We start from the raw sequence: 13,795 nt of genomic DNA, 5'->3' as shown, positions 1-13,795 counted from the left end.
ATATATATATGTGTGTGTGTGTGTGTGTGTGTGTGTGTGTGTGTGTGTGTGTGTGTGTGTGCGCGCGCGCGCGCACGCGTGTGTGTGTGTATGTATATATGTATATGTATATGTATATGTATATGTATAATCATATCATTCACAAATAGTGATACCTTGACGTCTTCATTTCTAATTTGTATTCCCTTAATCTCCTTTTCTTATCTTATTGCTTTGGCTAGAACTTCAAGTACCATATTGAATAGACAGGGAGATAGTTAGCAGTCTTGTCTTATCCATGATTTTAATGAATTTACTTTAAGTTTCTCTCCATTTAATTTGATATCGGCTATTGGCTGGTGGTATATTGCTTTTATTATATTTAGGTGTGTGCCTTGAATCCCTGATTTTTCCAACACATGAAGAGGTGTTGTATTTTGTCAAAGGCTTTTTCAGCATCTAATGAGATGACCATATGATTTTTGTCTTTCAGTTTATTTATACAGTGGATTATATTGATAGGTTTTTGAACATTGATCCATCCTTGCATCCCTGGAATGCAACCTACTTGGTCATGATTAATGATATTTTTGATGTGTTTTTGGATTTGGTTTGAAGAATTTTGTTGAATATTTTTGCATCAATGTTCTTGGTGAAATTGGTCTGAAGTTCTCTCTCTTTCTTGGGTCTTTGTGTGGTTTAGGTATCAGAGTAACTGTGGCTTCATAGACTCAATTAGATAGTGTTCCTTCTGTTTCTATTTTTGTGGAATGGTTTGAGGAGTATTGGTATTACCTCTTCTTTGAATGTCTGGCAGAATCCACACTAAATCCCTCTGGCCCTGGGATTGTTTTGATTGGGAGCCCCCTTCTCTGACATGATGGGTAGTATGGCTGTTGTCTCAGATACAAAAAAGCAAATTAATAATATAAAGGTATAACAAATTAATTCAATCATAGATTTACTTGATATAAAAATAGGCTGAAAATCTATAAAAATCAGGCTGTGTAAATCATGGTTGTCCATTTCTCATTAACCTATTCATAAAGTGAACTGCCCATTTTATGAACAGCTAAATGAAATATGGAAAGCATGTAGAAATATGAGATGACTGGACAAAGGGAAATTATTCATAACAGGTAGAAGGCAAAGCTTCTGTTTCAATTCTTCATGACTTCTTTCTGTAGCATTCTTTTCTTCTGGGTATAGGGCACGGGAGTTTGGGGAATGTGGGGGACATGTGATGTACAGTCCCACAAGGCAGGTCTGAAATTTTCTTTACTGCCAACTCTTCCACAGAAAGGTAGGGGCAAAACTGTGTCATAGCTTAGGGGAATGGGATTGCTGTTTTCTCTATTCTGTTTTGGAAAAGAGAAATTCTGCTTTCTATATCTTTTCTACAAACAAACACACACACACACACACACATACACACACACATGGGGGGAGGGAGAGGAAGAGGGAGGGAGAGGGGAGAGGGGAGAGAGAGAGAGAGAGAGAGAGAGAGAGAGAGAGAGAGAGAGAGAGAGAGAGAAGCTTTGCTCCTGGGGTTTCCTTGAAAGCTTTCACTTTGGGGTTGTCACTTCTGTTCCCCCTTCAAATAGCAGAAAATACATCAACCTAAACTATTAATAAGCAATCAATATTAATAAACAATTCAACAGATTCTGACCAAATTAGCATTAGCCAGACTTTAGTCTGCTTGACATTTTGAAATGAAATACCTTTGACTTAAGAACAGAAATTTGGCTGGGTATAGTGGCTCACATCTGCAATTTCAATATTGTAGAGCCTTGGGAATATCACTATAAGTCTGAGGCTGGCTTGTAATACTTAATTTCAGAACAACTCAGGGAACAATATAAGACTTTCTAAAAAAAAAAAAAAAAAAAAAAAAAAAAAAACAGAAATTTATTTTCTCAGTTCCAGACACTGGGAAATCCAAGGTTTAAGTGCCACCTAATTTTCTAGTTTCCATTCTGAGCCCTCTTCCAGACTTACAGGTAGCTAGCTCTCTTCTTGCTGTGTCCCAGTACTGCAGATGATAAGGGCTCTATCATCTAAATCTAATTTTCTCCACAAGGGCCCATCTCAGAATAGCCACAGTTTCCATCACACTGATAGTTAGGACTTTAGTGCATGAATTTTGTTGAGAGTGGAGAGATACAACTCAATCCATTCCAATCATAAGAGAGAAGGTCAAATTGAGAAGCCTGCATGGTCTAGTCTAATCTCTAGAAAACAAGAGTAAAACTCGGATAAGAAAGAAACCAGAATGAGACTTCCAGTTTCCTCTTACTGTGTTATTCTCTTACTTCATCTTGGAAACATGACTCACAACAACCAAAACACAACCTAATGCAGAAGATCTTTAAGGTCAGGTCACTCCTTCTGCTCCATCTTTTAGCCACATACTTACCTCAAACACAGCTCTCAAACACTTGATCACATCCCTTCCTCTAGAGCTCATAACTTTATTAAAAAGATTATCCATATGACTTAAATATATTGACCAATTCCAAAGATATAACCGGTCACATTAAAGTTCTTGGTGGTTTAGCAGGAGGAATAGAATGTTCTTAGAGCCCTGCTATTTTTCTATGGTTAAACTCCTTGCTCACATGACTGGGGTGACTATGTAAATTCTAATCTTGGAAAGACACCATGCAACATCTCTACTTCAAAAGCCTTAGAAGGAAATTCTGCAGCTCTAAGGTTAATGTGGCCTCATTGCTTTAAAGAATTCCTGTGCATTTCGGTGTAAGTGGTCCTCAAAGTTCTAGGTTCTATGCGGTGAGGATTCTGGTGTTAATCTTGAGCTGCTTTACCCACTCCCATTCTCAGCATCCTTGTGGATTTGGACACACACAGCATCTGAAAAGAAAGGCAAAGGATTTAGATGATTCTTCATGAATATGATTAAACAGAATTGGGTGGGCGTCAATCACCCCGGGCTAAGCCAAACTTCTCAATTTAAAAAACAGCCCTTCAGGTACCATCCACTAGGGTAGGGATCACCTCAAAGGGCCATCCTTACTCCATCTATCCAGGAGAAAAGCTCAGGGAGCCACGTTTCTTTTTTGTGTATTTGTTTCTTTTTGTTTGTGTTTCTGTTTTGAGACAGGATTTCTTTGTGTAACCTTAGCAGTCCTAGAACTAGCTCTGTAGACCAGCCTGACCTTAAACTGACAGAGATCTGACTGCTTCTGCCTCCAGAGTGCTGGGATCAGTGTGTGCCACTATGCCCCACCTAAGGAAGCGAGTTTCTTACGACCCCTACTGGTTGGATAATTTACTAGAATACTTCATGGCATTGTATTAATTATTGCAGGCTTTTTAATAAAAACAAGTAAATAGAGAATCGCACAAGGAAAGCTCTGGGAGAGTTTGGGATTTGAAGCCTCTGCTGTCCTCTCCCCAACATGCTTGTCATCACCCCCCCTATCGTTCATGTATGGTAGCATGCAGAGAGGTAGCAATTAGTGAAGCCCACTCATGTGCCATGTTCCAGAGTTTTATTGTAATTTCATTACATGGGCATCACGGATAGGAATAGTATCCTGCCCTCATGTTTGAACCCAACCCCCTCCATTGCTTTCCAGAGGTCAAGCCAATATCACTGTGGCTCAAAGATCCAATCCCTTTATTTATATGGTTGGCTTTCTGAGTGATCAGATTCATATCCTGGGTCATTTCATTAATGTTAACTATCAAATGTCCCACTGTGAGTCATTCTGTTATCATAAAGTCACTGTCTTTATCACTCAGGAAATTCCAAGACAGAAATGTGTACAGGGAAGACAAGCTCTTATCTGATATGCTTAGTAGCTACTCCAACAAGAAAGAAATGCTACCTCTTTCGTGATAGAAGAAGCCAAATAAAATAAACCTCAGAACAGGTAACTGGTCTCAGCTGCTGACAAGAGTGGCTATACAGCAACAGCCATGCCTGGGTCAACCTCGGTGAGCAAAAGTCAAGTTGCTGAGTTCATGATTAATCTCTATTCTGCTATGAAGACCACTTTGCTCACAAGATCAATGGGTAACAGCAAAGAGTTACTGGGGGGAAAGACTAACTGGTACCCAAAGAATGACTCTTCCCATATACTAAATACCTAATTCTCTTCTTAAGGTAACTCTTTGGTGAACATTTATATAAGACACAAATATTTTCATGTTTTCCACATTCATAAAGCCTACTCGCACTCTAACCTTCCAAGTATCTCGTCCTACTCATTTTGCTTACTTCTCTCCCAGTGACACTATCAGCTACAGCCCACAAAGTGGTTTGGACTCCCTTGTCTGGCTCAGATGCTGTGTGTATCCAAAGCCACAATGATGCTGAGAATGGGAGTGGGTAAAGCGGAGCAAGATTAACATCAGAATCTTCACCAATACAGAACCTACAACTTTGAGGGCTACTTATGCTGAAGTGCATAGGTATTCTTTAAAGCAACAAGGCTAAATTAAGCTTGAAACTGTAGAATATGTTCTCCAAATAAACAAGACGCTACACTGCTCAAACATGTGCCTACTGAGATTCCCTTTCACAATTATCCTTCAGAGATACCCGTCAAATGGACTGTAACACAACCACAGTCCACTTGAAGGCAGTGTCTGTTAAATAGATCAAGCCTTTTCTTACTCATCAGAGGGAATTCCCCTATGAGACCACAGTAAAAGAGGAAGAGAAATATTGTAACACTGGAGGTCTTGGACATTTGAGCTGCTTAATCCTGGTAGCCAACTTTATGGCTTGGCAGGTTTAAGAAGAGTTCATGGTGGGAAACTCGAGTTGCACGGTTGCTTCATGACCTATAATTAACCACTAGTTTCTTCTGAGGCCTGATTTAAAGCCAAGACCTATCTTGAAGGCCATTGTCTGGTGATAGAGTTTGGGTCTTATTCAAAAATCCTCAGCATCTGGGATGTAATTTTTACACAAGGACTTGTCAGAGGAGCCAAACAAGATTTGAACCTGTCACTGATAGGCCAAGTCCCACTGGATCTGCTACCTCCATACAAGCCATTTCACAAAACATCTACAGCACCTAGATTTTTTACAGTATTTGGTTTTGTTCTGTGTTTCATTCAAAACTGGCAGTATTTAAAGGGTAAGGATGATTAAAGGCATGGGAGTAACACAACCAAATCAGGATCATACAACATCAAAATCCAAAGGAGACCAATAGACATTTGGGGTATTTATTGGTTGTAGGAGATGTCACTTGCAATAACATTCCTTCATCATGGAAGGGATACCTATTATTTAGAGTACATAGATTGCTTCCTTGTTTTTATTACATTAGTACTCACAAGTCTGAGGAACAGACACTGCTACCTGAGCCCAGAGAAAAGTTACCCTGAAATCTATGCCAATCCCATAGGGAGAGAACAGAAGTATTGAAAATAAAGTCAAGTTCAATTCTCTGGGGGCACTATACTGGTTTGGTGAGTTGTGAAATTTTGATATTATCCTTAGGAGACTATAAATTTACTCTTAAGGATTATTTTCTTTTGTAAAAAATATTTTTGTCAATTTTTATTTTAAATTGTAAATGTTTTAAATAAGTGTTATTGTCTCATTTAAGATCTTCAAACAATGTGATTAATCATATTCCGTCCTTCTAGTCTAACTCCTCCAGATCCACAATCTCGTCCCTGTCCAGTGTTTCAAAAACAATACTATCAAATCCAATTGGAGCTCCCATATATTCTTGGATGTGTGGCCTTTTACTAGAGTGTGACCAACTTTCCAGGGGCTACACTCTTGAGAAAATGGACCCCCCCTCCATTGCCAATAGCTCCTTAACTAGGGGATGGGACTTTCTGTCCATCTCTTTTCCGTGCTGGCATTCAGTCTGGCTTGGACTTCTGCATGCTGTCATAGCTACTATAAGATCACGTGCACAGCTGCACTGCTGTGTTCAGAACATGCTGTCCTTGAAATCTTCCTTTGCCTCTGGCTCTTATGCTCTTTCTTCCCCCTCTTCTGTAATGATCACTGAGGCTTGAAGTAAGGGACATGATATAGATGTCCCATTTGGGGCTAAGCATTCCTCAGTCTCTTATCCTCTGCACTATGGCCAGTTGTGGGCCTCCAGGTTAACCACTATCTCCTGCAAGTAGGACTTCTCTGATGAGGATTGAGGGACACATTAATCTATTGGTACAATGATTAATCATTAGTAATCAGTTTAATATTGTGTCCACATAACACAGTGGTTCTCAACCTGTGGGTTGCAACTCCTTTGGAGGTCAAATGACCCTTTCACAAGGGTGCCATATCAGATATCCTCCATAACAGACAGTTATATTACTACGATTCATAACAGTAGCAAACTTACAATCATGATGTAGCAACAAAATAATTTTATGGTTAAGGTCATCGCAATATGACCTATATTAGAGGGTCGCATAGCATTAGGAAGATTGAGAACCACTGGTTTAGCAGAATAAAGTCCTAGGTTTTTCCTAGTGCCTATGCCCTATCTATCAACAAGTTCTTGGCCCGATAATGATACCTGGTGTGGGTTTAATTTTGTCAAGTAGGACTTAAATCCAATTGAAAATGTTTGGTTAGCCCCATAATGTTCATGTTACTATTTTCCCAATAAGCATGTCTTTATGAGGCCAGTCATTATTGTAGCTTGCAAGAATCATAGATGAGTAAGACTGATTATTCCTTTTCTCTTCCAGCACCATGCAAACGCATTCCAGCATGATGAATGTCAGCTTGTAGGATTGAAGCTTCTGGGTCAGTATCAGCTTGATATCGCCATGTTCCATGACTAGAGCATATGATGTCCTTAGATAGGGTCTTGCCATAGAGTTCTGGAAGGTTACCAAGAGCATTGGCAAAGCCTGTACTATGTAAGGTCTGTGGAACCTCACTGGCCAACAACTCTAAAAACTGTAACCCATTTCATATAATCATGAAAGGAACTAGGTAAAACTCAAAAGTGGTTTAGATATAAAAAGCATTAGAAAAAACTTTAGGGGAAATTGAGTGGTAATTGGAATGTGCTTTTAAGGAGAAAAAGAAATGACATAAAATTTCCAATCATAGAGCAAATACTCATGTGTTTTAAACAGTGGGTAATAGTAAAAGTAAGCTTACTGAGTTTCTCACCCAGCCATCAAACAAGAGTAAGAATCGTAGCTTTAGTTTTAAATGTAAATGCATACATAATGTATATGGACATATAATATATGTGCATCCTTTTACAGTAGTAGGTTTCCATGTGACTTTTTTGAAAGGAATTTTGTGTTACTTTTCCCTCCCTAGATTATTTTCTCTACCTAGCCCTCCTACTACATTCAACCCTTTGTAGAGATAAAATTATAAGAAAGGAATCCTTTTCCTTTCCTCAGATACTATATTGGGTTTAAAAATATGTCAAGACATAGTGGTGGAGAGGGTGGAGGGAGATGGGGTGGGTGGGAATGGCAACAGGAGATATCAGGTAGGGGGAGGGTCAAGGGAAAGAGTATCAGGAGAGACATGTGGGGTTGGGAAACATCTCTGAAACAAGCTAAAACTCTAGCACAATGCTAAGTCCCAGACGTCTATGAGGGTGATCCTAGCTAATACCCCTAGAAATGGGGATACAGAGCCTGAACCAGCCATCTTCTGTAACCAGGCAAGACTTTCAATGGAGGGATTGGAACTCCAAACTAGCCACAAAAGTTTTGATCTACAATTTGTTCTACCTACAAGATGTGCTGAGATAAAGGAGGTGCAGAAATTAGGGGAGTGGCCAGCCAATGCTTGACCCCACTTGAGACCCATGCCATGGGAAGGAGCCTACCCCCAGACACTGGAGGCCAGAGACCTAGAATAGAACAAAATATGAATGACAAAAAAAGTCAATGAAATGATTCCTAATGATATTCTGCTATACTCATAGATTGGATTGGTGCCTAACCCAGTTGTCATCAGAGAGGCTTCAGCCAACAACTGATGGAAACAGATGCAGAGACTCACAGCCAAACATTAGGCAGAGCTTGGGAAATCCTGCTGAAGAGGGGAAAGAAGGATTGTAGAAGCCAGAAGAGTCAAGAAAACACACAGAATCAACTAACCTTGGATCACAGGAGCTCCCAGAGACTGACCCACCAACCACAGAGCCTGCATAGGACTGACCTAGGTCCTCTGCACACATGCTACAGTTGTGTAGCTTGGTGTTTTTGTGAGACTCCTAACAGTGGGAGTATGGGCTTTTTCTAACTCCTCTGCCTGCCTTCGAGACCCTATCCTCCTACTGGGTTGTTTCCTCTATGCTTACTAGGAGAGGAGATGCCTAGTCTTACTGTAACTCGATATGCCATGGCTGGTTGACATCCATGGGAGGCCTGACCCTTTCTGAAAAGATGAGGGAGGAGTTAGGGAACAGGGACTAGGTGGAGAGGAGGGAGGAAAAACTGCAGTCAGGATGTAAAATAAATAACGAATAAGATTTCGAAAGTCAAATTACACACACTAAAATGAAATTTAGGTGATTACAAGTTTTCTGTAGCACGCGGCAAACATCCCTAGCTGGGGCAGTGGTTGTCATGTTTTTGTTTGTATAGCCCTTTAAGAGAAATTTAAAAAAAAAATTCTCTTGTCAAAAATATTTAAGTGTATAACTGAAGCTTTCCTCCTGTGTAATAATTGGCGATCTAGTTTCACTTCGGTTGCAGCGATAAAACACTCCAACCAAAAACAACTTAGAGGGAAAAAAAGATTTGGCTTACATTCAGTCACAGTCAATCACTGAGAGAAGTCAGGGCAGGAAATTGAAGGCAGTCTTATCCGCACATCCCCTCTAACCAAGGAACTCACGTAGGGATGCCGCCTGATGACTCACTTAGCGAGTTATACTGACCAAGACCACCTATGTAGTGACAATTTTAGCATTTTGGTTTCTTTTACACACACACACACACACACACACACACACACACACACACACAGAGGAATATTATGGGAATGTGTTTTTGTTTTAATCTCAGGTGGGAGGTACTTCAGACTTTCCACAGCAGCTGACTATGATTTGCCTCCTGCTGTAGCAGGGGCATGATTTTGCCAGCAGCCGATAGTTCCTATAAGTGTGTGACAGTTGGAATTCTGGGGGCTTCTTAGAGGATATATAAATGCTAGGGCTCCGAGAGTTAGGGTGGGTTGTTGGTTGTTGGTTGTTGGTGGTTGCAGTTTGTTAAGTAGTCACGGGCAAAGAAGGAAGAAGTAAAAAATAGATATCCTGATGGCAAAGCTCAAATTTATCCCAAGGAACTAAACGCCCCTAAGGAGCAGGAAGTAGTCTAACAATAACATTGCCCCATTCTCAAGTATTCATTTTTTCTCTCCTGTTTAGAGTTACGGGGTTGGAAGGATGAAGGTGGGGTAGAGAAGGGTAGAATAAAACACTCACACAGCTGCACAGGAAATGTTGCTGTCCAGTGGGCGAGACCTTGTAGGTAGGCCTACTAACCAAAATAATTCCCTCATAAACATGCTCATAGACTAATCTTATCTAGGCAATCCCTCAGTTGAGACTCCTCTCTCAGGTGATCCTAGGTTCTATCCAGTTGACAGTCAAATAAGACAATTGGAAACTATGAAAATCCAACTACATTATAAGTATTGACCTTTTTATCAAAGTTTCTTGTTGTCTACTTTTTCATTTTTTTGAAAGATGTACTTATTTATTTTATGTATGTGAGTACACTGTCGCTGTCTTCAGACACACCAGAAGAAAGCATTGAATCCCATTACAAATGGTTGTGAGCCACCATGTGGTTGCTAGGAATTAAACTCAGGACCTCTGGAAGAACAGTCAGTGCTCTTAACCACTGAGCCATCTCTCCAGCTTGTAAGTGTTGACTTTTAAACTAGAGCTGCCGCCCTTACTCTCGTTTGATGGCTGGGTCAGAAACTCGATAAGTTTACTTTTACTATCGCCCACTGTTTAAAATATATGAGTATTTGCTCTATGATTGGAAATTTTACATCATTTCTTTTTCTCCTGGAAAGCATATTTCCATTCAATTTCCCCTAAAGTTTTTTTTCTAATGCTTTTTATATCTAAAACACTTTTGGTTTTTACCCACTCATGTTCTTTCCATGCTGACTACAATATTGTTTCTATTTTATTTCCTGTAAGTATAGGACTTTAGAGAGATCTTAAATCTGTTCTGGATTACAAGACTGGAGAAATGGCTCTGCAGTGAGGAGCATTTACTATTCTCTCAGATGGCCTAGGTTTGATTTCTAAAACCCAAGCCAGGTCATTTACAACTGCTGCTGGCATGTAACTCTTGCTCTGGGTGGTCTGAACCCTCTCCAGGTCTCCCTGGCTCCTGCACTCACACGCACATACTCATACAAAGAAACACATTCATACACTTACTTGAAAATAAATCTTTTAAAATAAGTTTGTTCTGGATTGAATTATAATTTTTAGTAGTATGCAACTCATTGGGTCACATATAAACATTTTATTGTAATTATACAGCTTCGAGATTGTGACGGATTTGGATTGCAATCCATGGAATAATACATTGAAATATGTTTGTATTGTGATTGCACAATAGTATGGATAGTGTGGTGATTGATTTGGATTGTCTACTTGATTGAATTAAGAGACACCTAAGCCAATGGTCTTGTTGGGCACCAAAGGAAGAAGCCCTTTGGTCCTGCCAAGATTGGACCCCCAGTGTAGGGGAGTATTGGGGGGATGGGAAAGGGGAGTGGATGGGGAGGGGAACACCCTTATAGAAGAAGGGGAGGGGATGGGAGCTTATGGACAGGAAACCAGGAAAGGAAATAACATTTGAAATGTAAATAAAAAATATATCCAATAAAATTTTAAAAAGAGAGGGAGAGACACCTAAGCCATTAGTGAGGCATACTTTTTGTGGGTCTGAGAGGGTGTTTCCAGAGAAGTTTAACTGAGGAGGAAAGAGCCATGTTAAATATGAAAGGCAAAATACCAGGGGTCAGGGACCTAATAAAAATAAAAAGGAGAAAGCATGATGAACATCAGCATTCATTTCCCTGTGCTTCCTATCTGTGGATACAATGTAGCCTGACGAACAACAGTATTCATTTCCCTGTGCTTCCTGTCTGTGGGAACAATGTAGCCTGATGAACAACAGTATTCATTTCCCTGTGCTTCCTGTCTGTGGGAACAATGTAGCCACCTGCTTCACATTCCTGCCAACATGTATTCTACCAGGATACATGGACTGTATCCCTTTACACTGTGAGCATAATAAATGCTTACCTTTAGCTCCTTCTGTCAGGTATTTTGGTCACAGCAGTGAGAAAGGTAACTAACACAGGTAGATAGAATTTTTTTTTTTTTACTGCAGCACTTTTATTTCTCTTTACACAATGACGTGTTGCTGGGGCCTAATGTTCTCACTGAACAGTAGAAAACCAAAATTTGTCATTTCTTAAAGAATTGAGTACAAAAACCTTACATAAATTAAAAGGATGACTACATTTACAGGTGTCGACGCAAACGTTCCCAACTCAAGGCAAGTAACAACCCATGGCGGTCAGGAGGGAAAAAACCAGAACAGAAACTGGGTCCTAAGGCTCGGACTTTCCCACCCTGTTAGACTGGCAAGAAAGAAGTGGTAATTGGTTCAGGAACCCTTGCCAGCCTTGGGAAATCCTGGAAGTCTGCTGTTGGTTAATACCCTGCACAGATCACAACATGGTGCTCACAGAGATCCACTAGGCTGGGGACTGACTTTTCCACAGATCTCCCCAGCCACCAAGTGACCGAGCCACATGAACTAAGGACTAAATAAAGATATGCACAGGGTATTAAACATATACCAAGGGAACAGTTAACTTGAATACAAGGTCAAAAATCAGCAACAAGTTCTATGATCCAGTGCTGATATCAGATACAAGCTTCAAGGACAAATTTCTTTTCAAAGGCTTATTCCAGTTTCATGAGGCTAGCATGAGGTGTGTACATTTGCCAGGGCAAATCGATACTTCAGAATCAGCTCATGCAGCAGATGCCTGGCACCTGCTCAGTCCATCTAGAAGCATTTGCGGTGGACGATGGAGGGGCCTGACTCATCATACTCCTGCTTGCTGATCCACATCTGCTGGAAGGTGGACAGTGAGGCCAGGATGGAGCCGCCAATCCAGACTGAGAACTTGTGCTCAGGGGGAGCAATGATCTTAATCTTCATTGTGCTGGGAGCCAGGGCTGTGATCTCCTTCTGCATCCTGTCAGCAATGCCTGGATACATGGTGGTACCACCAGACAGCACTGTGTTGGCATACAGGTCTTTGCGGATGTCCACATCACACTTCATGATGGAGTTGAAGGTGGTCTCGTGGATGCCACAGGACTCCACGCCCAGGAAGGAAGGCTGGAAGAGAGCCTCTGGACACCGGAAGCGCTCATTGCCAATGGTGATCACCTGCCCATCAGGCAGCTCGTAACTCTTCTCCAAGGAGGAAGATGATGCAGCAGTAGCCATTTCTTGCTCAAAATTCAGGGCAACATAGCACAGCTTCTCCTTTATGTCACGAACAATTTCCCTCTCACCAGTGGTGGTAAAGCTGTAGCCCCTTTCAGTCAGGATCTTCATGAGGTAGTCTGTCAGGTCCCGGCCAGCCAGGTCCAGACGCAAGATGGCGTAGGGAAGGGCGGAGCCCTCACAGATGGGCACTGTGTGTGTGACCCCGTCACCAGAGTCCATGACAATGCCAGTGGTACGCCCAGATGCATACAAGGAGAGCACCGCTTGAATGGCCACGTACATGGCTGGAGTATTGAAGGTTTCAAACATTAGCTGCGTCATCTTCTCTCTGTTAGCTTTGGGGTTCAGGGGGGCCTCGGTCAGAAGCACCGGGTGCTCCTCAGGGGCCACACGCAGCTCGTTGTAGAAGGTGTGGTGCCAGATCATCTCCATGTCATCCCAGTTGATGACAATGCCGTGCTCGATAGGGTACTTCAGGGTCAGGATACCCCTCTTGCTCTGGGCCTCATCACCCACGTAGGAGTCTTTCTGGCCCATGCCCACCATGACGCCCTGGTGTCGGGGGCGCCCGACGATGGAAGGAAACACGGCCCTGGGGGCGTTGTCCCCAGCAAAGCCAGCTTTGCACATGCCGGAGCCATTGTCAATGACGAGGGCGGCGATTTCTTCTTCCATTGCGATCGGCAGAGGACGGGACCACAGAGCAGCGGAAAGAAGCGCAGTGTAAGCCGGCGGCGAAGTGTGAGCGATAGAAATTTTTAAAATGTATTTCATTTGTTCTTTAGCGAATAAAACTTTATGGTAAAATGAAACAATAAATAGGAATTTTATTCCTATTTTAAGTTTCATACATGAAGCTGAATATCATCAGAAATTCTTTTTTAATAGCTATCACCTGAAAACTCAGTCTGATGCTCCTGAATTTTGTTGAAAGCACAAGCATGATAACTACCTAACCTGCTCAAAAGAATTATAGTTATTTACTTTTTTTAACTTTCTAGGAAATAACCCCAAAGGCTCTCAATGGTGCTTAACAAATGCTCATTAGTTGCGTTATTACTCCTCTGGGAAGAGTCACTTTCTTTAGTATGAGACCAAGGGCTACTATTGTCCTTCAAGATGTTCCAAAAGAACCTTTATACTCCAACATGGGACATCACTGAATATCATCTGATCCAAGGGTTGTAGCCCTGGGAAAACGGCTCCAATAACAGAGAGTAATCCACAGAGAGCTCAAACCTTAGGGCTCCCACTGAACTAGACAGCTTTGTTTTAAAGGCCTTGAAGAGAAAGTGTAAGACACACAAGTCACATATTT

At 41.4% G+C, this 13,795-nt stretch overlaps 1 protein-coding gene across 1 annotated transcript; it reads right to left on the bottom strand.

Moving 5' to 3' along the window:
• Window positions 1–11,925: 11,925 nt before the first annotated feature.
• On the bottom strand, window positions 11,926–13,223 carry LOC116911218 (actin, cytoplasmic 2-like). The gene has a single exon (XM_032915110.1). The coding sequence runs from the start codon at window positions 13,150–13,152 to the stop codon at window positions 12,025–12,027; it is 1,128 nt and encodes a 375-aa protein (XP_032771001.1). The 5' UTR covers window positions 13,153–13,223; the 3' UTR covers window positions 11,926–12,024.
• Between the last annotated feature and the right edge of the window lie 572 nt (window positions 13,224–13,795).

The sequence above is a fragment of the Rattus rattus genome, chromosome 10 (genome assembly GCF_011064425.1).
Source record: "Rattus rattus isolate New Zealand chromosome 10, Rrattus_CSIRO_v1, whole genome shotgun sequence".
NCBI classification, from domain to species: Eukaryota; Metazoa; Chordata; class Mammalia; order Rodentia; family Muridae; genus Rattus; species Rattus rattus.
This window is presented reverse-complemented; position numbering and strand designations above follow the sequence as displayed.